This window comes from Pseudophryne corroboree, chromosome 11 (genome assembly GCF_028390025.1).
Source record: "Pseudophryne corroboree isolate aPseCor3 chromosome 11, aPseCor3.hap2, whole genome shotgun sequence".
Classification (NCBI taxonomy): Eukaryota; Metazoa; Chordata; class Amphibia; order Anura; family Myobatrachidae; genus Pseudophryne; species Pseudophryne corroboree.
Window position 1 is genome coordinate 233472406 of NC_086454.1, and position 25355 is coordinate 233497760.

A 25355-nucleotide genomic window follows, 5' to 3' on the forward strand; every position below is an offset into this window, starting at 1 on the left:
TATCACTACTTGCCTTTTGCACTTTGACAGTATAACAGTCTGACTTTGGCACCTGCAGCTCTTGTTCTTTGGACTTGGTCTCTGATCATCTCCATTTATATATATCTATATCCTAGAACAGCTGCATATCTGTGTGTACTATTATATTATCCTCCTGCTGCTACACTCTATTGCTCACAAGCCTATTAGGATGGTGAAGCACCACCATGCCCCAGCGGCGACAAAGCTGAAAATATTTTCCAGGAAACCTAATCCTAGAGGTGCAACTTCTGAACAAGACACTGACTCTCAGCCACCTTCCTCTCCTGAGGTTTCAGCTACTGCCATTCCTCCTGATGCAATCCTGCAGAAGGTGCTGGAAGCTGTGGCGGCAAGTGAAAGCAGTCTTGCGGATCAGATAGGGAAAATACAATCCGACTAATCGATCATTCATCATGACCTTCAGAAGGTACGGGAGAGAGTCGGGGAGGTGAAAACCCATACATTCACGTTCGAAGATCGTATTTCCCTGCTGTCTGCTAAAGTTAACACCATGGATGCGAAGCTGACGACTGTTCACAGCAAGCTTCTGGATATGGAGGGCCGTCTGAGACGGAACAATATTAGAATTGTTGGATTACCTGAGCTGGAGGAAGGATTGGACCCTGAGAAATTTTTGGAAAAGTGGCTTCTGGATACTTACTGTATGGTCCCGAATCCTTTTCTTCATTCTTCACTGTGGAAAGGGCACATCCTGTCCCCTCCTGGTGCACCACCCCACCCCTTTATTGCAAAGCTGCTTCATTATCAGGACAGGGATGCTATCCTATGACTGGCCCGTACTAAAGGCCCTTTGCTGTGGAACGGGACTAGGGTGTCAGGGGTTCACTACGATCTGCCGGCGGCCGGCCTCTCGGTGACCAGCATACCGGCGCCAGGAGGCCGGCCACCGGCTTACCGACAGTGTGGCGAGCGCAGATGAGCCCCTTGCGGGCTCGCTGCGCTCGCCACGCTACGGGCACGGTGGCGCGCTACGCGCGCCACACTATTTTATTCTCCCTCCCCCCACAAGGGAGAATAAGTGTCGGTATGCCGGCTGTCGGGCTCCCGGCGCCGGTATGCTGGTCGCCGGGAGCCCGACCGCCGGCATACTGAAGACCACCCGGGTGTCAGTATTCCCTGATTTTGCCATTGAAATACAGAAGGATCGTTTTCAGTTTCTACCACTTAACGTCGTCTGAGAGAATTGCACATCCACCATTCCCTTCTAAATTATGGGTTGTGGCTGACAGGGAAACAAAGTTCTTTGCTACTCCTAGAGAGGCGCTGCATCGCTCGACACTAGACGACCAGCGAGACGACCTATGGCTCCAGATCCGGATTAGTGATTATATACTTTTATTTGGTCTAGTACGTCTCGTCGGTGTGGTATAGCACATAGACCGTTAAAAGATAGACAGTCATTAGGTTGACACCATATGGTCGACAGTCAAAAGTCAGACAGGGTCAAAAGTTGTTGTTTTTTGTGTTTTAAACACACTCGCCACGCTTCGGGCTCGGTGGCTCGCTCGCCACAACTTTACTTAATAGGTAATAGTTTGTAACATGGATAGTAAATGAGGCAAAAGTTGTAAAGAACACAGAAAAATGAAAAAAATATTGTTTTTTTTTGTGTCTGACTTTTGACCCTGTCTGACTTTTGACCCTGTCTGACTTTTGACCCTGTCTGACTTTTAACTGTCGACCATATGGTGTCTACCTAATGACTGTCTATCTTCTAACTGTCTATAGACTGGAACCCGTCTCTTTTTTGAATGCCCTTTCTCGGCTGGCCTATTCTTACTCTTCAAGTGAGATAATTACGCCATGTATGTTTCTCAGGAGTGAGTGCACTCTGCTATTTATAGTCCCAGTCAGCCTGTTCTGATATTCGTAACTCAGACCTCATCCAGTGACACATATACTGGGTGATTCACCTTCTGATTTTTTCTGCCACCTGGAATACTATGACTATCTTGATACAGTACGTGGCACCTGTTGTGTTGTTTTTTTGTTTTTCATCTGAACTTCCTTTGGGATATGTTTGATGTATGACTCCTCTAGACTCAATGGGAGGAATTCAAATGTTTGAAAAGTCGGTTGGGTGTCTGTTTTTTCCTGTCTATTGGAAAAAACAGACACACAACTGACTTTTCAAACAATTGAATATCCCCCAAAGTGTTTATGGTGTAAATCAAAGACCGCACAAGCTTTTCTGTGTAAAATACAATATATTTGCATATGGCTGAATGACACAAGCTGTTTTATTTTTTACTTGCATTGTTAGTTTAATGTACATGTTTACGTTGCAAAAAAAAGAAATAAAAAATATTAGATTTTTAAAAAAAATACTGGCTGCTTTATTTCTCTAACGTCCTAAGTGGATGCTGGGGACTCCGTAAGGACCATGGGGATTAGCGGCTCCGCAGGAGACTGGGCACATCTAAAGAAAGCTTTAGGACTAGCTGGTGTGCACTGGCTCCTCCCCCTATGACCCTCCTCCAAGCCTCAGTTAGATTTCTGTGCCCGAACGAGAAGGGTGCACACTAGGTGGCTCTCCTGAGCTGCTTAGTGAAAAGTTAGTTTTAGGTTTTTATTTTCAGTGAGTCCTGCTGGCAACAGGCTCACTGCATCGAGGGACTAAGGGGAGAAGAAGCGAACTCACCTGCGTGCAGAGTGGATTGGGCTTCTTAGGCTACTGGACATTAGCTCCAGAGGGACGATCACAGGCCCAGCCTGGATGGGTCCCAGAGCCGCGCCGCCGGCCCCCTTACAGAGCCAGAAGCCTGAAGAGATCCGGAAAATCAGCGGCAGAAGACGTCCTGTCTTCAAAAAGGTAGCGCACAGCACCGCAGCTGTGCGCCATTGCTCTCAGCACACTTCACACTCCGGTCACTGAGGGTGCAGGGCGCTGGGTGGGGGCGCCCTGAGACGCAATAAAAATACCTTAAATGGCAAAAGATGCATCACATATAGCTCCTGGGCTATATGGATGCATTTAACCCATGCCAAAAATACACAAAAAACGGGAGATAAGGCCGACGATAAGGGGGCGGAGCCTATCTCCTCAGCACACTGGCGCCATTTTCCCTCACAGCTTCGTTGGATGGAAGCTCCCTGTCTCTCCCCTGCAGTCACTACACTACAGAAAGGGTTAAATAAAGAGAGGGGGGCACTAATTAGGGGCAGTATAAACAATACAGCAGCTATAAGGGGAAAAACACTTATATAAGGTTATCCCTGTATATATATAGCGCTCTGGTGTGTGCTGGCAAACTCTCCCTCTGTCTCCCCAAAGGGCTAGTGGGGTCCTGTCCTCTATCAGAGCATTCCCTGTGTGTGTGCTGTATGTCGGTACGTTGGTGTCGACATGTATGAGGTGAAAAATGATGTGGAGACGGAGCAGATTGCCTGTAATAGTGATGTCACCCCCTAGGGGGTCGACACCTGAGTGGATGAACTGTTGGAAGTATTACGTGACAGTGTCAGCTCTGTATAAAAGACAGTGGTTGACATGAGACAGCCGGCTACTCAGCTTGTGCCTGTCCAGACGTCTCATAGGCCGTCAGGGGCTCTAAAGCGCCCGTTACCTCAGATGGCAGATATAGACGCCGACACGGATACTGACTCCAGTGTCGACGGTGAAGAGACAAATGTGACTTCCAGTAGGGCCACACGTTACATGATTGAGGCAATGAAAAATGTTTTACACATTTCTGATAATACGAGTACCACCAAAAAGGGGTATTATGTTCGGTGAGGAAAAACTACCTGTAGTTTTCCTGAATCTGAGAAATTAAATGAGGTGTGTGATGATGCGTGGGTTTCCCCCGATAACAACTGATAAAAATGTTATTGGCATTATATCCTTTCCCGCAGAGGTTAGGGTGCGTTGGGAAACACCCCCTAGGGTGGATAAAGCGCTCACACGCTGGTAAGAACAAGGGCTCTACCCTCTCCTGAGATGGCCGCCCTTAAGGATCCTGCTGATAGAAAGCAGGAGGATATCCTAAAATGTATTACACACATACTGGTGTTATACTGCGACCAGCAATCGCCTCAGCCTGGATGTGCAGTGCTGGGTTGGCGTGGTCGGATTCCCTGACTGAAAATATTGTTACCTTAGATAGGGACAGTATATTATTGCCTATAGAGCATTTTAAAGATGCATTTCTATATATGCGTGATGCACAGCAGAATATTTGCCGACTGGCATCAAGTCTAAGTGCGTTGTCCATTTCTACCAGTAGAGGATTATGGACACGTCAGTGGTCAGGTGATGCGTATTCCAAACGGCATTTGGAAGTATTGCCTTATTAAGGGGAGGAGTTATTTGGGGTCGGTCTTTCAGACCTGGTGGCCACGGCAACAGCTGGGAAATCCACGTTTGTACCCCAGGTCGCCTCTCATCATGAGAAGACGCCGTATTATCAGGCGCAGTCTTTTCGTGGACAAGCGGGCAAAAGGTTCCTCTTTTCTGCCCCGTGACAGAGGGAGAGGAAAAAGGCTGCAGAAATCAGCTAGTTCCCAGGAACAGAAACCCTCTCCCGCCTCTGCCAAGCCCTCAGTATGACGCTGGGGCTTTACAAGCAGAATCAGGCACGGTGGGGGGCCCGTCTCAATGAATTTCAGCGCGCAGTGGGCTCACTCGCAAGTAGACCCCTGGATCCTTCAGGTGATACTCAGGGGTACAAATTAGAATTCGAGACGTCTCCCCCTCGCCGTTTCCTAAAGTCGGCTTTACCGATGTCTCCTTCTGACAGGGAGATAGTTTTGGAAGCCATTCACAAGCTGTATTCCCAGCAGGTGATAATCAAGGTACCCCTCCTGCAACAGGGAACGGGGTATTATTCCACACTGTTGTGGTACCAAAGCCGGACGGCTTGGTGAGACCGATTATAAATCTAAAATCTTTGAACACTTACATACAGAGGTTCAAATTCAAGATTGAGTCACTTAGAGCAGTGATTGCGAACCTGGAAGAAGGGGACTACATGATGTCTCGGGACATCAAGGATGCTTACCTTCATGTAAAAAATGTACCCTTCTCATCAAGGGTACCTCAGGTTTATGGTACAGAACTGTCACTATCAGTTCAGACGCTGCCGTATGGATGGTCCACGGCACCCCGGGTCTTTACCAAGGTAATGGCCGAAATGATGATATTCTTTCGAAGGAAGGGAATATTAGTTATCCCTTACTTGGACGATTCCCTGATAAGGGTAAGATCCAGGGAACAGTGGGAGGTCGGTGTAGCACTATCTCAGGTAGTGTTGCGGCAGCACGATTGGATTCTCAATATTCCAAAATCGCAGCTGGTTCCGACGACTTGTCTTCTGTTACTAGGGATGATCCTGGACACAGTCCAGAAAAAGGTGTTTCTCCCGGAGGAGAAAGCCAGGGAGTTATCCGAGATAGTCAGGAACCTCCTAAAAACCGAGCCAAGTCTCAGTGCATCAATGCACAAGGGTTCTGGGTATAATGGTGGCTTCCTACGAAGCAATCCCATTTGGCAGATTCCATTTCCAGTGGGACCTGCTGGAAAAATGGTCCGGGTCGCATCTTCAGATGCATCAGCGGATAACCCTGTCACCAAGGACAAGGGTGTCCCTCCTGTGGTGGTTGCAGAGTGCTCATCTTCTAGAGGGCCGCAGATTCGGCATTCAGGACTGGGTCCCGGTGACCACGGATGCCAGCCTGCGAGGCTGGGGAGCAGTCACACAGGGAAGGAATATCCAGGGCTTTTAGTCTAGCCTGGAGACGTCACTTCACATAAATATCCTAAAGCTAAGGGCCATTTATAATGCTCTAAGCTTAGCAAGACCTCTGCTTCAAGGTCAGCCGGTGTTGATCCAATCGGACAACATCACGGCAGTCACCCACGTAAACAAACAAGGGTGGCACAAGAAGCAGGAGCAATGGCAGAAGCTGCAAGGATTTTTCGCTGGGCGGAAAACCATGTGATAGCACTGTCAGCAGTATTCATTCCGGGAGTGGACAACTGGGAAGCAGACTTCCTCAACACGACCTCCACCCGGGAGAGTGGGGACTTCACCCAGAAGTCTTCCACATGATTATAAACCGTTGGGAAAAACTCGACAGGTATTGCGCCAGGTCAAGGGACCCTCAGGCAATAGCTGTAGACGCTCTGGTAACACCGTGGGTGTACCAGTCAGTGTATGTGTTCCCTCCTCTGCCTCTCATACCCAAGGTACTGAGATTGATAAGATGGAGAGGAGTAAGCACTATATTCGTGGCTCCGGATTGGCCAAGAAGGAATTGGTAACCGGAACTTCAAGAGATGCTCACGGAGGATCCGTGGCCTCTACCTCTAAGAAGGGACCTGCTCCAGCATGGACCCTGTCTGTTCCAAGACTTACCGCGGCTGCGTTTGACGGCATGGCGGTTGAACGCCGGATCCTGAAGGAAAAATGGCATTCCGGATGAAGTCATCCCTATCCTGATCAAAGCCAGGAAGGATGTAACCGCAAAACATTATCACCGCATTTGGCGAAAATATGTTGCGTGGTGCGAGGCCAGTAAGGCCCGACGGAGGAAATTCAACTGGGTCGATTCCTACATTTCCTGCAAACAGGAGTGTCTATGGGCCTGAAATTGGGGTCCATTAAGGTTCAAATTTCGGCCCTGTCAATTTTCTTCCAAAAAGAACTAGCTTCAGTCCCTGAAGTTCAGACGTTTGTAAAAGGGGTACTGCATATACAGCCTCCTTTTGTGCCTCCAGTGGCACTTTGGGATCTCAATGTAGGTTTTGGTTTCCAAAAGTCACATTGGGTTGAACCACTTAAATCTGTGGAGTTAAAATATCTCACATGGAAAGTGGTCATGCTGTTGGCCCTGGCCGGGGCCAGGCGCGTGTCAGAAATTGGCGGCTTTATCCTGTAAAAGCCCTTATCTGATTTTTCCATTCGGACAGGGGGAATTGAGGACTCGTCCTCAGTTTCTCCCTAAGGTGGTTTCAGCGTTTCACCTGAACAAACCTATTGTGGTGCCTGCGGCTACTAGGGACTTGGAGGACTCCAAGTTGCTAGATGTTGTCAGGGCCCTGAAAATATCCAGGACGGCTGGAGTCAGGAAAACTGACTCGCTGTTTATCCTGTATGCACCCAACAAGCTGGGTGCTCCTGCTTCTAAGCAGACTATTGCTCGTTGGATTTGTAGTACAATTCAGCTTGCACATTCTGTGGCAGGCCTGCCACAGCCAAAAAATCTGTAAATGCCCACTCCACAAGGAAGGTGGGCTCATCTTGGGCGGTTGCCCGAGGGGTCTCGGCTTTACAACTTTGCCGAGCAGCTACTTGGTCAGGAGCAAATGCGTTTGTAAAATTCTACAAAATTGATACCCTGGCTGAGGAGGACCTGGAGTTTCTCTCAATTGGTGCTGCAGAGTCATCCGCACTCTCCCGCCCGTTTGGGAGCTTTGGTATAATCCCCATGGTCCTTACGGAGTCCCCAGCATCCACTTAGGACGTTAGAGAAAATAAGAATTTACTGACCGATAATTCTATTTCTCGTAGTCCGTAGTGGATGCTGGGCGCCCATCCCAAGTGCGGATTGTCTGCAATACTGGTACATAGTTATTGTTACCAAAAAGATCGGGTTATTGCTGTAGTGAGCCATCTTTTCTAGAGGCTCCTCTGTTATCATGCTGTTAACTGGGTTCAGATCACAAGTTATACGGTGTGATAGGTGTGGCTGGTATGAGTCTTACCCGGGATTCAAGATCCTTCCTTATTGTGTACGCTCGTCCGGGCACAGTATCCTAACTGAGGCTTGGAGGAGGGTCATAGGGGGAGGAGCCAGTGCACACCAGCTAGTCCTAAAGCTTTCTTTAGATGTGCCCAGTCTCCTGCGGAGCCGCTAATCCCCATGGTCCTTACGGAGTCCCCAGCATCCACTACGGACTACGAGAAATAGAATTATCGGTAAGTAAATTCTTATTTTTTACACTGCAATTTAGATTTCAGTTTGAACACACCCCACCCAAATCTAACTCTCTCTGCACATGTAATATCTGCCCCACCTGCACTGCACATGGTTTTGCTTATTAGAGAAAAAAATAGCTGCAGTGATCAGGTCTGAATTAGGCCGTTAGGGGTCTATTTACTAAGCCTTGGATGGAGATAAAGTCGCTGGAGATAACGTACCAGCCAATCGCCCCCTAACTGTCATTTTTCAAACACAGCCTGTGACATGGCAGTTAGGAGCTGATTGGCTGGTACTTTATCTCGAGCGACTGTATCTCCATGATCCAAGGCATAGAAAATAGACCCCTAAATCTGGTATTGGAAGCTCTAGTGTCTGACACTTTTGAGCCTTTGTCATGTCTACCTCAAGTGACTTACACTTAAGGTGCTTTTTCTGCTGGCACTCATGTCTGCTGTTCGAGTGGAGGGTTTTGAATAGTTTCACTGAGTGGTGTTGTGAACTAATCCTACTTTCATCCTAAGAAGTGGTCACTTTCCATCTCAATCTGAAGATTACATTTCCATCACTCTTACCAAAACCAAATAACAGTAAAGAGAAATGATTGATTACTTCTGAACTTGAGAGGGCAATTAACATGTTTACTTATCCAGAACAAAGGAATTCTAGAAGATTGTCAGTTTTTGATCTTCCTGTAGTATATCATCAAGTACATAAGATGACATCAAGGTTGTCATAAGAACAAACGTGCAATCATAAGGGCATATTATACAAGCGCAGTGGTGGCCTCCCGGTCATCCCTTCATACATTTACCACACATTGGGGGTAATTCCAAGTTGATCGCAGCAGGATTTTTGATAGCAATTGGGCAAAACCATGTGCACTGCAGGGAAGGCAGATATAACATGTGCAGAGAGCGTTAGATTTGGGTGGGTTAATTTAATTCTGTGCAGGGTAAATACTGGCTGCTTTATTTTTACACTGCAAATTAGATTGCAGATTGAACTCACCCCACCCAAATCTAACTCTCTCTGCACATGTTATATCTGCCTCCCCTGCACTACACATGGTTTTGCCCAATTGCTAACAAAAATCCTGCTACGATCAACTTGGAATTACCCCCATTATGTTCTGGGTGTTACTTACCCTACCCTCTTCATAAATTGCTTACATTATGGCAGCCATGGAGTTTGAAAATTAAATGGAAGAGTTTTTTCCTTGATATGACAGCCATTAATGGTAGCCATTATTCTTACCCATGCTGTCTGCTTTTTAGGGCATTTTGGGAAGATTCTGAAAGAAGCAGGCTAAGGTTGAATAACTATGTACATTTCAGCTGTTTCTTTTTCCTGGTACATAAAAACAAGCGCTAGTGATATGTGTGGCACCTGTAAAAAAAGATTGGTTAGTAAAATAAATGTTTACAGCCCCTTTTGGAGCTCTGTTGTGGTAACCAGTTGGATCCGGAATTGAACCTAACTTTCCCTACCTTCCTCCGATCCACGGGATTCCTCAGCCTGATGGAAACTGGCTGTCCGTGGTGTGATGTTGAATTGGCTTGTCTCTGCCGCTGCGTCCAGCGGGAGGGACGTGGCGCTGGGAGGTGAAAGCGGGTATGAGAGGGTGACGTCACTCTGCTCTCTGCGATCGTCAGGTCGCTGTTCTGTAGTTGGTAATCGTCCTTCTAGGTTACCACTTGTCCACCAACGCGTTTCATGCTTTTCCAGCACTTTTTCAAGGATTGCTTTAATTTAATATCTTTTCTCCACTTGTTGCCGCATAATAACTGGCACCAAAAACACCAGAACTGCCCCGAAAGTCACTAGCATCAGGCCTGATTCGGTGACTGCCCATTCTACTAGGAAGGTGGGCTCATCCTGGGCGGCTGCCCGGGTGGTCTCGGCATTACAACTTTGCCGAGCAGCTACTTGGTCAGGGGCAAACACGTTTGCTAAATTTTACAAGTTTGACACCTTGGCCGATGAGGACCTAAAGTTTGGTCAATCGGTGCTGCAGGGACATCCGCACTCTCCCGCCCGTACTGGAGCTTTGGTATAACCCCATGGTACTGAAGTGGACCCCAGCATCCTCTAGGGCAGAGGTTCTCAAACATCGGTCCTCGGGGGCCCACACAGTGCATGTTTTGCAGGTCTCCTCACAGAATCACAAGTGAAATAATTAGCTCCACCTGTGGACCTTTTAAAATGTGTCAGTGAGTAATTAATACACCTGTGCACCTGCTGGGTTACCTGCAAAACATGCACTGTGTGGGCCCACGAGGACCAAGTTTGAGAACCTCTGCTCTAGGGCGTATGAGAAAACAGGATTTTAATACCTACCGGTAAATCCTTTTCTCCTAGTCCGTAGAGGATGCTGGGCGCCCAGCCCAGTGCGTACTTTACCTGCAGTTGTTAATTTGTTGAAAATGTTTTCAGCATGTTTGCTGTAATGTTCATGCCTGTTGGCATGTGTTTTGTTGAATGCCATGTTGTGCGGCATGGTTGAAGTGTGAGCTGGTATGAATCTCACCTTTAACTTAAAAGTAAATCCTTTTCTCGAAATGTCAGTCTCCCTGGGCACAGTTCCTATACTGAGGTCTGGAGGAGGGGCATAGAGGGAGGAGCCAGTTCACACTCTGAAAAAGTCTTAAAGTGCCCATGGCTCCTGCGGAACCGTCTATACCCCGTGATACTGAAGTGGACCCCAGCATCCTCTACGGACTAGGAGAAAAGGATTAACCGGTAGGTATTAAAATCCTGTTTTCTTTATATGACCTGATAAAATTGCAGGACACATGCTACTCAGTACGTTAGGTGTGACTGATCACACAAGATAATCGCCCCAATTACTCCACATTAACAGCCAATATAAATAATACCTAAGGCATTGTACTAGTACAAGGGGAAGAAGGACTTCTGTATCTGATTTTATCAAGAATGGTGTGTGTGTAAATTACTGGACATTACAGATAGGGTTTACACACATGGTTCTAGTAATTGTAGAAGTTCATTTATTGTGCTGAGTACATACAGTAGATGTTACATTTTGACAAAATGTAAACTACTGTTGGCTAACAAGCCTTAAACTTTAGGTGTTTTCTTGTTAAGTATTTTTGTGTATTTAGTTATTTCTATGTCACTTATAAAATAATTATCCTGATAAGGAATTGTTGTTCCTTAGATCATGACGGAAAACAAACAACTGATGGAAATGAATCTACAGCCACAGATAGTGATGACTGCGTCGTATCCATAGGAAAGGAGAAGAAACCGGTGAGTGCAGTGTACATGCCTGTATTTACATTTCATTGCTTGGTTGATAAAATATCTGTGTGTTCTTTATTTGCTGATTGTATTTCAGAATTGTCGCTATGTATTTGTTGAAATCTATTCTTCATAATCCACTTCCGATACAACATACTTTACCGGCATACCTCATGTGTTGGCTGGCATGTGTAGCTGTGTGTGCTTACCACCTTGTTTGCCATTCTCACACTCCTATGTGGCAGTATCGTTTTACCCAGTGACAGCCATATACCTCTTTCCCACATAGAGTTTGTGTCCTTCCTGATATTGTTAATCCTAATTATTGAGATAGCATTACCAATCAGAAGTCAGCAATATTGTAGCCTCGATGCTTGTTCCCCACTTTATTACGAAAGTTAGGGTTGAGGCAATATTACTATTAACGTTACTAGTCAGTGAACTGAATAAGATTGTTATTTTATCACAAGTGTCAAGAGGGACCACTTAGAACCTATGACAGCATTTTTATTACAACCTGTTAACCAATGAGAGCAATATTTCCATAGATCCTAGTCTCCCTGTAGTCTCTTGTGGTTCCTGTGACCCTTAAACAGAAGTAGATCATTTTTTTCTGCTATGTATGTTATAACTGGCAGGTCCTATGAGCCTATCTAGCCCCACACAGACCAAAACATTGAGAAATTACCATTAATGTTTCCTGTAATTTACAAGGAAAAAGATATTGTTATTAGTATGATTAGCATTATTACAAAGATAATTATTACGGTGAAAACAGTGTATGTGTGACAGGCAGTGTGGTGAGTGCCTAGGCCCTTTACACAGTGCCAGAAATGTGTTAGACAAAGTAGGAAATGATCCTATATAATAAAAGGTTAACACTGCTCTACACCTATATGGGGAGAATTCAAGTGTTTTGCGCGCCGGCGGCCACTAGATGGCGTCTGTCAGAGCAATTCAGTTGTTGCTCCGTTCATGCGCAAACAGCTGCCGGCGCTGGCATTACTGTTATATTGTTCCGTCATTTTGACAGGCTGTGAACTAGTCCATATATAAATTAGTAAGGAGAAGTAACTGTTTCAATACCTGTTTATAAGTGATGTAAACACACTTAATTGTTATAAGTCCCTAAGTAAAATCAAATCAAATGTATACAAGAAATGTACATTAAATAAGTATAACAGGTGTCATGGACATACATCTGCTGTATAAAATATCCTTAATATGCAGAGAATTCAATTGAGAGCTGGAAATGTAAAATCTCAGCAACACTTGGTTTTTCCCATAGCCTATTTCATTTTCCTATTTAATTAGAGGAGAGAAAATGAGACACAGTGATTTCTAGAGAAATCACCAAGTCTTTTTCAGAAAGTCTGATTTTTCCTAAAATTGTTTATTTTAAGGACTAATTAAGCAATTGAAAGTTTTCAATTAGCTTAATTAATCAGGAATTACCTTCCAAAGCGATGTCTTCCTCCAGCGCAGGGATCCGGACTCCTGCGGTAGCGGTGTGTGTAAGTAGGTGTGTGCACAAGTGTGTAGTTGGTTTTTTGCATTTCACCGTTCTTTTTTTTTTTTTCTCGTCAAACACCAAAACCATTTGTTTTTGTTTTCTTTCTTTTTTTAAGGAATTTGATTTGCATTATTTCTTAGAAGTATACTATACTGAGATAAATGATGGTATTAAAAGGGGTGTATTTAACTAAGCAGCACTTTTGAAAGCAGAACACATAAACATGGCCTTAATTTTCCTTTTTAACCTTAAATTAACCATCACCTCTTTTTTTATTTCGTTCTGCGATGCAATTCTAAAACTGAGCATCTTTTCTCAAACTGTCACATAAAGTTTGGTGACACAGAACCAGTAGAAGCACATGGCATGCCGATTAGGCTACTCTCCATCACAGAGTCATTGTGAGAGGTTCCCAGGATAATGACTTATCTTCCCTTTTCTCCCACATCCACACAAACCTCGGAGGCATGTTAATTACTAGGAAGGACGGGGTTGCTGCTGAGTGCTATGCATTAGACAATGGGTTATGAATCTTTCATTCATTTCAATACCTAGAAATGAATGCATATTCTGCTGATTAAAAGAATGTTCACAACTGTAAATAATTGTATTCCGCCAAAGGCATTGTAAGTCTCTTTTGTAACATTATATTAAGCAGTGATCTCCCTTTTAAACTTAAATGTGGCTAGAACATGCTTAGTACATGCACATGTTAGTTCGCTCTATTTTGTTTAGGGAACAAGCGCCGTTGATGCAAATATTTCCCCCGTAAGTCTGTATTGACAACGGTAGCCTGGCCCTGTCCAATCGGTGTGTTCCCCTAATATATACTTTATTGCACTTCACGCTGTTTTCTTTCAGGGAGTTTTTGGAAAGTGAATAAGAGCAAAAACTTTTCTTTTTTTTAAATTAAAAAAAATTGCGGGTGGGGTAGTAGCAAGGTGTACCGGAAGAACTGGCATTTAAGTGTTAACAACTCAACTAGCATTGGGCATAACCAGGTCATACTGTTAGCTCTGATGGACCCCATATTACCCTAATGAAGTTTTTACCAAAGTGGGCAATACCACCCTGGGGTGCACTGGAAAGATCCACTGGGGGGGGGGCGGTAGTAGCTTTGGGTGCAATTGGGGGGCGTTGAATAAAAATAAGGGCTCAGGGGACGACTACCTGTAGTTGGTCCCAGGTCTATCAGATGTGCTGCTTGTGGAACACTTCCTCCCCTGCTCTGTCACAGGCACAGTGCTCATTGGATGCACTCAAGGCGTGCAGCAATCACCAGACCGCCTGTCGGGATCCTGACAGGCAGTGAAATGGAGGGAGAATAGATCCTGTGGCGAGCTCAGCAAGGGGCTTTCTAGCGCTCGCCCCGCTGCCGGCATACTGGTGGCCGGGATCCCGCTGTATGTATTCCCCCAAGGCACATAGGCATGTCGCCTGCATCCTAAATGCTACATAATGAAGTTCTGTTTACACCTAGAAAATAGGCTGATTGTGAAAGAATGAGTTTAGTACATACACCTAGAACTTATTCTAATTTCCGTTATAAGCTGCTGTATCTTCCCTAGATCGCTCTGTGGCAGCTATTGGCCAAAATGAAGCACAAGTGTCTATGTGATTGAAATGTGTGTGTCACTATTATATAAAACAGCCTCTTCTAATTGTATTATATCCATGATCACTTCTAATCTATCATGAGTGGGAGCTTCTAAAGTGGAAAATTCTATTCAGATCCTCGCTTCTTTAAACACTTGACAAATTCATTTGGAAAGGGACATCAGGGTCCCAGTTGAGTTTGTCAGGTTGATTTAAAACCATTTTGTTCATAAAATACTCCTATAATTCTGCCTTGCCATAACAAGCCTTCTCAGCATCATTAAATTTTGAAATACTTGAACTGTTTTAAATATTTATGAGTCTTTTAAAATACTGGAGAGGAAAAATTCATCAAGATAAAGCAGCATTTTTCACTCTAATTATACCAGATATATGTAACTCTCCGAATAATGACATTTATCTGACGCTTGGGAGTTTAGGGGAATGCATTGTAGTCTTCGCCGCAGTTCATTGGATGTGTGTGTATTTCATCTGCTCTGAATGTAGCAAGGATTTAGAATTTCACCATAGCGCTAACCGGATCTTAATGCTGGTGACATCTGTTTTCACGCATGCAAATACTGGTGTGTGTCATTAATATGTAACATATTACTCTAAATCTACCTCTGTGAAGTGTTATAAACAGAATTTAAATAATATGGCTTAATATATATACACAGAGGGTAATAGTCTTTAGAAGAACATTTCTGGCTACAAAGCAGTTTAGCTCTCATAATGTGGGATTTGGGTTTAATGACGTTTGAGCAAAAACATGTCACATGGTATATTTACCTATCTGCAAATCAACGCAGAGAAGCTTTGTCTCCTACAGCATTATCAGCATTGTAAGTCCACCATCCTCACCAGAACTCACATTGGTGTCCGGATCAGCTGGAAAGCAAACTTTGGTTACTCTTCATTCCACTTAACGTGCACGACGGGGGGCTGGGGGAGTGGCAAAACAAGCCCATATGGTGGTGCTATACACCCCCATGGCATATTTTTTAAATAATTATTGCTAACCCTGATTAATTCATGAAAAATGTACAAATTATAATAAAGTTTTGTAAAAGAAAATACATTTTTGCCAGTTTAGTGGGTAAAAAGCCATTGTGGCAGTGAAAAGGTTGTTTACTTTTGTAAGTAATGTAGCATTGGCAAAACCTAAGAGATTAATCAAAACATATAAATGTATCAAAATTAGCAATCACTCTCAATCTGAAAAACCATTAAATGCTATATTTACAGATTATATTCTCTATGTGAATTACTGCATCATTAGTATTAACATATTACATTTCAGAAAATACATCTATTTTAACTGTTCTTTTCAGCACTACTTCTTCTGGTCACTCATGGTCCAATCATGTTGCTTGGCCCTAGCGCCGCACATTGGGATCAGTGCACACCAGGGCTACAGACAGAACTAAATTGGACAAGTTTGCTGTGGGGTGGATTCTTCCAGCTTCACTGGGGGCTGTTAGTGCAATTGAACGTTGACTAAACTCACAGGCTAAATTTACCAACATGCCAATAATAATCCCTGCATTAGGCTTATTTTTGAACCACAATCTGTGTGAAATACCAGTTGTTATTGCTGATATTGTAGTGCGGCCTGCTTTAGCTACAGTAAAAGTCAGGCAGGATTAGGTTATCTCTAAAATGCTATAAAGTACAATGTAATTGTGAATCTGCAACAGATTTTAACAACAACATTGCTTTACTGACCTGTAAACAGGGGTGATCATTACCAAAATGATAGCCTCTAATTGAGATCTTGATTAATGCTATAATCTAAAGTAACAAATAGTTATCAGCCCGTCAGAATGTCAGCACAACATAACCATAATGTCAGCATCGGCGACTGTGTGTGCCCAAACGGAGCAACACTTAAATTGCTCCATTGGGCGCCATCTAGTGGCCGCCGGCTTGCAAAACACTTGAATTTCCCCCATAGAGGTGAGGAGAAGCTTTAGCCTTTTATTATATAGATGTATATAGAATAAAAATCACGCAGGGGAGTCAAATAGGTATTTTCTCATCTGTTTATAAACACAAATTTAGGGTAGAAGTATATTATACCTGCGCACTGAGGGGGATATGTACTAAGCAGTGATAAAAGTGGAGAAGTGAGCCAGTGGAGACGTTACCCATGGCAACCAATCAGCTGCTCTGTATACATTTATAGTATGCAAATTCTAAATGTTACGTTAATGCTGATTGGTTGCCATGGGCAACTTCTCCACTAGCTCATTTCTCCACTTTTATCACCGCTTAGTACATGTCCCCCTGAGTGTTTTATGTTTCGTCAAGCTGCTGCAACTAAGGTGACCAACCTTTTTGATGCAGATTAGAATGGGATGATGCAGCGCTCAACCTAAAGAGTGTTTGTGCCCACTCAATTAGTTACAAATGGTACTCAATTAACAAGTGTAAGTTTAGTGTTGCACAAGATGATTAGTAGCAATATGGTTTTCTCTATCGTCCTAAGTGGATGCTGGGGTTCCTGAAAGGACCATGGGGGAATAGCGGCTCCGCAGGAGACAGGGCACAAAAAAGTAAAGCTTTACTAGGTCAGGTGGTGTGCACTGGCTCCTCCCCCTATGACCCTCCTCCAGACTCCAGTTAGATTTTGTGCCCGAACGAGAAGGGTGCAATCTAGGTGGCTCTCCTAAAGAGCTGCTTAGAGAAAGTTTAGTTTAGGTTTTTTTCTTTACAGTGAGTCCTGCTGGCAACAGGATCACTGCAACGTGGGACTTAGGGGGAAAGTAGTAAACTCACCTGCATGCAGAGTGGATTTGCTGCTTGGCTACTGGACACCATTAGCTCCAGAGGGATCGAACACAGGCCCAGCCGTGGAGTCCGGTCCCGGAGCCGCGCCGCCGACCCCCTTGCAGATGCTGAAGCGTGAAGAGGTCCGGAAACCGGCGGCTGAAGACTCCTCAGTCTTCATAAGGTAGCGCACAGCACTGCAGCTGTGCGCCATTTTCCTCTCAGCACACTTCACTGGGCAGTCACTGAGGGTGCAGAGCGCTGGGGGGGGGCGCTCTGAGAGGCAAATATAAACCTTATACAAGGCTAAAAATACCTCACATATAGCCCATAGGGGCTATATGGAGATATTTAACCCCTGCCTGACTGGAAAAATAGCGGGAGAAGAACCCGCCGAAAAAGGGGCGGGGCCTATCTCCTCAGCACACGGCGCCATTTTCTGTCACAGCTCCGCTGGTCAGAACGGCTCCCAGGTCTCTCCCCTGCACTGCACTACAGAAACAGGGTAAAACAGAGAGGGGGGGCACATTAATGGCTATATATATATATATTAAAGCAGCTATAAGGGAGCACTTAATATAAGGATATCCCTTGTATATATAGCGCTTTGTGGTGTGTGCTGGCAGACTCTCCCTCTGTCTCCCCAAAAGGGCTAGTGGGTCCTGTCTTCATTAGAGCATTCCCTGTGAGTTTGCGGTGTGTGTCGGTACGTGGTGTCGACATGTATGAGGACGATATTGGTGTGGAGGCGGAGCAATTGCCAAATATGCAGATGTCACCCCCCAGGGGGTCGACACCAGAATGGATGCCTTTATTTGTGGAATTACGTGATGGTTTATCTTCCCTTAAACAGTCAGTTGAGGACATGAGGCGGCCGGACAATCAATTAATGCCTGTCCAGGCGCCTCAAACACCGTCAGGGGCTGTAAAACGCCCTTTGCCTCAGTCGGTCGACACAGACCCAGACACGGGCACTGATTCCAGTGACGACGGTAGAAATTCAAACGTATTTTCCAGTAGGGCCACACGTTATATGATTTTGGCAATGAAGGAGACGTTACATTTAGCTGATACTACAGATACCGTAAAACAGGGTATTATGTATGGTGTGAAAAAACTACAAACAGTTTTTCCTGAATCAGAAGAATTAAATGACGTGTGTGATGAAGCGTGGGTTGCTCCTGATAAAAAGTTGATAATTTCAAAAAAGTTATTGGCATTATACCCTTTCCCGCCAGAGGTTAGGGCGCGCTGGGAAACACCCCCTAAGGTGGACAAGGCGCTCACACGCTTATCCAAACAAGTGGCGTTACCCTCTCCTGAGACGGCCGCACTTAAGGATCCATCAGATAGAAAGATGGAAGTTATTCAAAAGAATATATACACACATGCAGGTGTTATACTACGACCAGCTATAGCAACTGCCTGGATGTGCAGTGCTGGAGTAGTTTGGTCAGAATCCCTGATTGAAAATATTGATACCCTAGATAGGGACAATGTTTTACTGTCGTTAGAACAAATAAAGGATGCATTTATCTATATGCGTGATGCACAGAGGGATATTTGCACACTGGCATCTCGGATGAGTGCTATGTCCATTTCAGCCAGAAGAGCCTTATGGACACGACAGTGGACAGGCGATGCGGATTCAAAACGTCACATGGAGGTTTTGCCGTATAAAGGGGAGGAGTTATTTGGAGTTGGTCTATCAGACTTGGTGGCCACGGCTACTGCCGGGAAATCCACTTTTTTACCTCAAGTCACTCCCCAACAGAGAAAGGCACCGACCTTTCAACCGCAGCCTTTTCGCTCCTACAAAAATAAGAGAGCAAAGGGCTTGTCGTACCTGCCACGAGGCAGAGGAAGAGGGAAGAGACACCAACAGGCAGCTCCTTCCCAGGAACAGAAGCCCTCCCCGGCTCCTGCAAAAACCTCAGCATGACGCTGGGGCCTCTCAAGCGGACTCGGGGACAGTGGGCGGCCGTCTCAAAAATTACAGCGCGCAGTGGGCTCACTCGCAGGTAGACCCCTGGATCCTGCAGATAATATCTCAGGGGTACAGGTTGGAATTAGAGACGGATCCTCCTCATCGTTTCCTGAAGTCTGCCTTACCAACCGTCTCTTCCGAAAGGGAGAGGGTGTTGGAAGCCATTCACAAGCTGTACGCTCAGCAGGTGATAGTCAAAGTACCCCTATTACAACAAGGAAAGGGGTATTATTCCACTCTATTTGTGGTACCGAAGCCGGATGGCTCGGTAAGGCCTATTCTAAATCTGAAGTCCTTGAACCTCTACATAAAAAAGTTCAAGTTCAAGATGGAGTCACTCAGAGCAGTGATAGCGAACCTGGAAGAAGGGGACTTTATGGTATCCTTGGACATCAAGGATGCGTATCTACACGTTCCGATTTACCCCGCACACCAGGGGTACCTCAGGTTCATTGTTCAAAACTGTCACTATCAGTTTCAGACGCTGCCGTTCGGATTGTCCACGGCGCCTCGGGTCTTTACCAAGGTAATGGCCGAGATGATGATTCTTCTTCGAAGAAAAGGCGTATTAGTTATCCCATACTTGGACGATCTCCTAATAAGGGCAAGGTCCAGAGAACAGCTGGAGACAGCTTTAGCACTATCTCAAGAGGTGCTAAGACAACACGGGTGGATTCTGAATATTCCAAAATCCCATTTAATCCCGACAACTCGTCTGCTGTTCCTAGGAATGATTCTGGACACGGTTCAGAAAAAGGTTTTCCTTCCAGAGGAAAAAGCCAAGGAGTTATCCGATCTGGTCAGGAACCTCCTAAAACCAGGAAAAGTGTCAGTACATCAATGCACAAGAGTCCTGGGAAAAATGGTGGCTTCTTACGAAGCAATTCCATTCGGCAGATTCCATGCAAGAATATTCCAAAGGGATCTGTTGGACAAATGGTCAGGGTCGCATCTGCAGATGCACCTGCGAATAACCCTGTCACCAAAGACAAGGGTGTCACTTCTGTGGTGGTTGCAGAAGGCTCACCTATTAGAAGGCCGCAGATTCGGCATTCAGGATTGGATCCTGGTGACCACGGACGCCAGCCTGAGAGGCTGGGGAGCAGTCACACAAGGAAGAAACTTCCAGGGAGTATGGACGAGTCTGGAAAAGTCTCTTCACATAAACATTCTGGAACTAAGAGCAATCTACAATGCTCTAAGCCAGGCGGAACTTCTCCTGCAAGGAAAGCCGGTGTTGATTCAGTCGGACAACATCACGGCGGTCGCCCATGTAAACAGGCAGGGCGGCACAAGAAGCAGGAGTGCAATGGCAGAAGCTGCCAAGATTCTTCGCTGGGCGGAGAATCACGTGATAGCACTGTCAGCAGTGTTCATCCCGGGCGTGGACAACTGGGAAGCAGACTTCCTCAGCAGACACGATCTTCATCCGGGAGAGTGGGGTCTACATCCAGAAGTCTTCAACATGTTAATAGACCGTTGGGAAAGACCAATTGTAGACATGATGGCGTCTCGCCTCAACAAGAAACTGGACAAATATTGCGCCAGGTCAAGAGATCCACAGGCAATAGCTGTGGACGCACTGGTAACTCCTTGGGTGTACCAGTCAGTGTATGTGTTTCCTCCTCTGCCGCTCATACCAAAGGTATTGAAGATCATACGGCAAAGAAGAGTAAGAACAATACTAGTGGTTCCGGATTGGCCGAGAAGGACTTGGTATCCGGAACTTCAAGAGATGCTCACGGACGAACCGTGGCCTCTACCTCTGAGAAGGGACCTGCTACAGCAGGGTCCCTGTCTTTTTCAAGACTTACCGCGGCTGCGTTTGACGGCATGGCGGTTGAACGCCAGATCCTAAAAGGGAAAGGCATTCCAGAAGAAGTCATTCCTACCTTGATTAAGGCACGGAAGGAAGTCACCGTGAAACATTATCACCGCATTTGGCGAAAATATGTAGCGTGGTGCGAGGATCGGAGGGTTCCGACGGAGGAATTCCAACTGGGTCGTTTCCTACATTTCCTGCAATCAGGATTATCTATGGGTCTCAAATTGGGATCCATTAAGGTTCAAATTTCGGCCCTGTCAATATTCTTCCAAAAAGAATTGGCCTCTGTCCCTGAGGTCCAGACTTTTGTCAAGGGAGTACTGCATATACAGCCTCCTGTGGTGCCTCCGGTGGCACCGTGGGATCTAAATGTAGTTTTAGATTTCCTCAAATCCCATTGGTTTGAACCATTGAAAAAGGTGGATTTGAAATATCTCACATTGAAAGTGACTATGTTACTAGCCCTGGCCTCTGCCAGGAGAGTATCTGAATTGGCGGCTTTATCTTATAAAAGTCCTTATCTAATCTTCCATTCGGATAGGGCAGAACTGCGGACTCGTCCGCATTTTCTCCCTAAAGTGGTATCAGCATTTCATCTGAACCAACCTATTGTGGTGCCTGCGGCCACTAGCGACTTGGAGGACTCCAAGTTGTTGGACGTTGTCAGAGCCTTAAAAATATACATTGCAAGGACGGCTGGAGTCAGAAAATCTGACTCGCTGTTTATATTGTATGCACCCAACAAGTTGGGCGCACCTGCTTCTAAGCAGTCGATTGCTCGTTGGATTTGTAACACAATTCAACTTGCACATTCTGTGGCAGGCCTGCCACAGCCTAAAACTGTAAAAGCCCACTCCACAAGGAAGGTGGGCTCATCTTGGGCGGCTGCCCGAGGGGTCTCGGCATTACAACTCTGCCGAGCAGCTACGTGGTCGGGGGAGAACACGTTTGTAAAATTTTACAAATTTGATACCCTGGCAAAGGAGGACCTGGAGTTCTCTCATTCGGTGCTGCAGAGTCATCCGCACTCTCCCGCCCGTTTGGGAGCTTTGGTATAATCCCCATGGTCCTTTCAGGAACCCCAGCATCCACTTAGGACGATAGAGAAAATAAGAATTTACTTACCGATAATTCTATTTCTCGGAGTCCGTAGTGGATGCTGGGCGCCCATCCCAAGTGCGGATTATCTGCAATACTTGTACATAGTTATTGTTAACTAATTCGGGTTATTGTTAAGGAGCCATCTTTAAGAGGCCCTTTCTGTTGTCATACTGTTAACTGGGTTTAGATCACAAGTTGTACGGTGTGATTGGTGTGGCTGGTATGAGTCTTACCCGGGATTCAAAATGCCTCCCTTATTGTGTATGCTCGTCCGGGCACAGTACCTAACTGGAGTCTGGAGGAGGGTCATAGGGGGAGGAGCCAGTGCACACCACCTGACCTAGTAAAGCTTTACTTTTTTGTGCCCTGTCTCCTGCGGAGCCGCTATTCCCCCATGGTCCTTTCAGGAACCCCAGCATCCACTACGGACTCCGAGAAATAGAATTATCGGTAAGTAAATTCTTATTTTTACTAAACACATGATAAATATTTAGTTCAAATTGAAAAACAAGATGTTGCTACTAATCATCTTCTACAACACATTTTTCTAAACAAATTTAGGGTAGTTGTACCGAGGGAGTGGATGATCCACTCCTTTGGTACAACTACCCTAAATTTGTACCAACTTCCCAAGTGAGGTGGGTAGGGCTGTGAGGAAGCTTTCAACACTCCCCGCAATGGCTCCTTGGACTTCCCCGCTGTGAGAAGTCCTCCAAATTAGGCAAAGTGTTGTACGTGAACAGCCAGAAATTGACCATATATTACAGTGTGTTTGGTCACAAAACAAATACTATTTAATGATTACCCAAACAAAATAAATAGGATCATCATTGAGCTTAGGCGTAAAAATGTGTTAAAAAATAAGTTTATTTTTATATGACCCTATCCAAAGGTGGCTGGATAAACTAAGAATTTCTAGATCATTTTAGACATTATCCAAAACATACATCTACACATAAACTCTTTTGCTTGGCCAAGTTTTTCTGATTTTTTTTTTATTATTTTATTTTACATATCCATGGATTCTGTGTTTGATGAAGGCAGACTGAAAATATTTAAACAAGGTGGAAAACCTTTCAATAACGAAGTAGTTAAAACACCAACCTTATTAAAACGAGTAATATAAGTTACTTTATCTGAATATTATGTGTGTATTTGTGTGCGTTTGAGAACATGAGCAGCAGACAGCTTACACACTTTCATCGGCTTGTTTTCATATTTGAATTTGAATATGAAAAGCACATTCCAGTCAAAGCGTCACCTTAATGGCATTTGGCAGTCATTTGATTTATTAGGTTTTAAAGTAATAAAATAATAAAAAAAGAAAACCTTTTAAATATTTCATCAAACTATGCTAATCACAGTAATATTGCCAGCTGAAGGTTTGTACCTGTATGCATAACGACAGAAAAATGTAGTTGCCCTAGTAAAATTTCCATGAACCTAGTGAATAATGAAAGAACCTTATTGAAATATTCAGATTTGGGGGGTTTAGGTAATGTGTGTTAGGGTACAAGATGAAAGGAAATGTCTCATTTATAGGAGAGGAGAAGCCTGCACACATCAAATATTCAGTCAGCTTGACAGCTGTGAAAATTGTCATTTTAAATGGGTACTCAGTCTCAGTCCATATAATAAAACATATCCAAATAGATATTCTCAAAGACTGTTTCCATTGTAATAGTGTAATTCAGCAAACTGTCACAAGTGTGATTGTGTATGAGGCAAATAAGTTTAAGTTGGAGCTGTTTATTTGTATTAAATATGAACTTGCTTTTAATTAAATTTCTTGATTAGTTGTGACTTTCTTCATGAGGTATTTATACCAGTTTACTAGCAACAAAGCAGACACCTATTCACCTTAAATTACTTGCTCGTAGTCACAGTATCACAGCTGTACTGAAAGCCTAGTACTATATATTTGTTTTGTATATTAAATTGAACATTGTTTAAGAAGTTTTACACTTGCTCTTCCTTTGTCACACTCAGGTGATTCACACAATGGGGTCGATTCAATTCACCGACAGTTGAATAGCGCCGGGAATTAGCTCCCGTTGCTATTCAATTCAGCTCAAGTTAAGTTGGCGAATGCCCGTTCTCCCGAACTTAACAGGTTGATTTGTCGGAAGAACAGGCATTCTCTGACTTAACTCCCCACCGTGATGCTGATTCCCGACAGAATCATCCTCGCGCCGGCCGCACGGCAGCACTTTTGTCGGATTTTCTCTCTTATCCCCCGGGGGTGAGAGAAGAATTCCCGACAATTGAGTGTCACTTGGCGCTATATTGAATAGCGCCAGGAGCTAATTCCCGGCGCTATTCAACTGTCGGTGAATTGAATCGGCCCCAATGTTAGCATATGGTCTGGAATCTTAGGGATGTGCAGAAAAAAAAAGAAAGTGCCTTTCTCCTACAAAGAGCCCCTCTACCCTACAAAGAGCACTACACACAAGGAATGTTTCACTCACCCCTTGGGTGATAGATATGTGGTTAATAAATATGGTTTCGAAATTGAAATAATTATATTTTAATTTACTAGCGCACTGCAGGTCCCTGCTAGCCCTGTCATGTTATATTTCAGTGGCTGCCATGGCATTTTTGGATTTACAGAACCACAAGAGCCAGCATACCCTGGCAAACACCTGTAATGCACCTGTGGAAAAAATTTAAAAATCCAACAGGATTTGGACATCGTGACAAAAATTGATTTATTTTATTAAAGTCCCCACACACCCCTTGTACCCATTTTTGTTGCTTACAAAAGACCTGAAGAATGGTCCTTTTCTTGAAGAAGTTACATGTGCCACTGCCCCACATGACAGCGGAAAATCAACAGGAGTGCTAAGATTGGTCAGAGTACAGTATGGAATCATTCATGCTGTAATGCTTCTATTGATTTCTGTCCCTAAGTGTTGGCATGTTGTGGGCACAGGTCATACCTTGCCATACCTCCTGTTTCACACCTCAGTCTTATCCTGGACATACATTATATATATTATCTAGGTGATCCAACTGATATTTGTGGATTACCCAGATAATTTTATTGTGTATTTCCACGGACAATCTCAAAATATCCATCAGTTGAATCGCATGTCAGTCCGATGCATTGTTTTTGGAAGTTGGTATCTCCTCTGTTCCTTCTCATCTCCACTTTGAAGGAACCCAGATATTGTGGCAATATACTGGCCATGATATCTGCTTGGTTTACCTGACTCTATATGTCCAGCATTAAGGTCCCCATACACTACTGCGACTTCTCCAAGTGGAGAAGTCGCATACGTTTCCCTTGAACTGCCCGGGCGGCAGGATCACATATGATACATTGTGTGCAGTCC

The 25355-nt window shown here is 44.7% G+C and overlaps 1 protein-coding gene across 2 annotated transcripts in view; it reads left to right on the top strand.

The window, feature by feature from the left end:
• Positions 1-25355, top strand: part of RPGRIP1L (RPGRIP1 like) — a 451841-nt gene that overhangs the window by 413426 nt on the left and 13060 nt on the right. For both annotated transcript variants that reach the window (XM_063945288.1, XM_063945289.1), the window contains one exon: positions 11144-11235. In XM_063945288.1, the coding sequence (XP_063801358.1) occupies positions 11144-11235 (92 nt within the window). The remainder of the gene's footprint in view (positions 1-11143; positions 11236-25355) is intronic.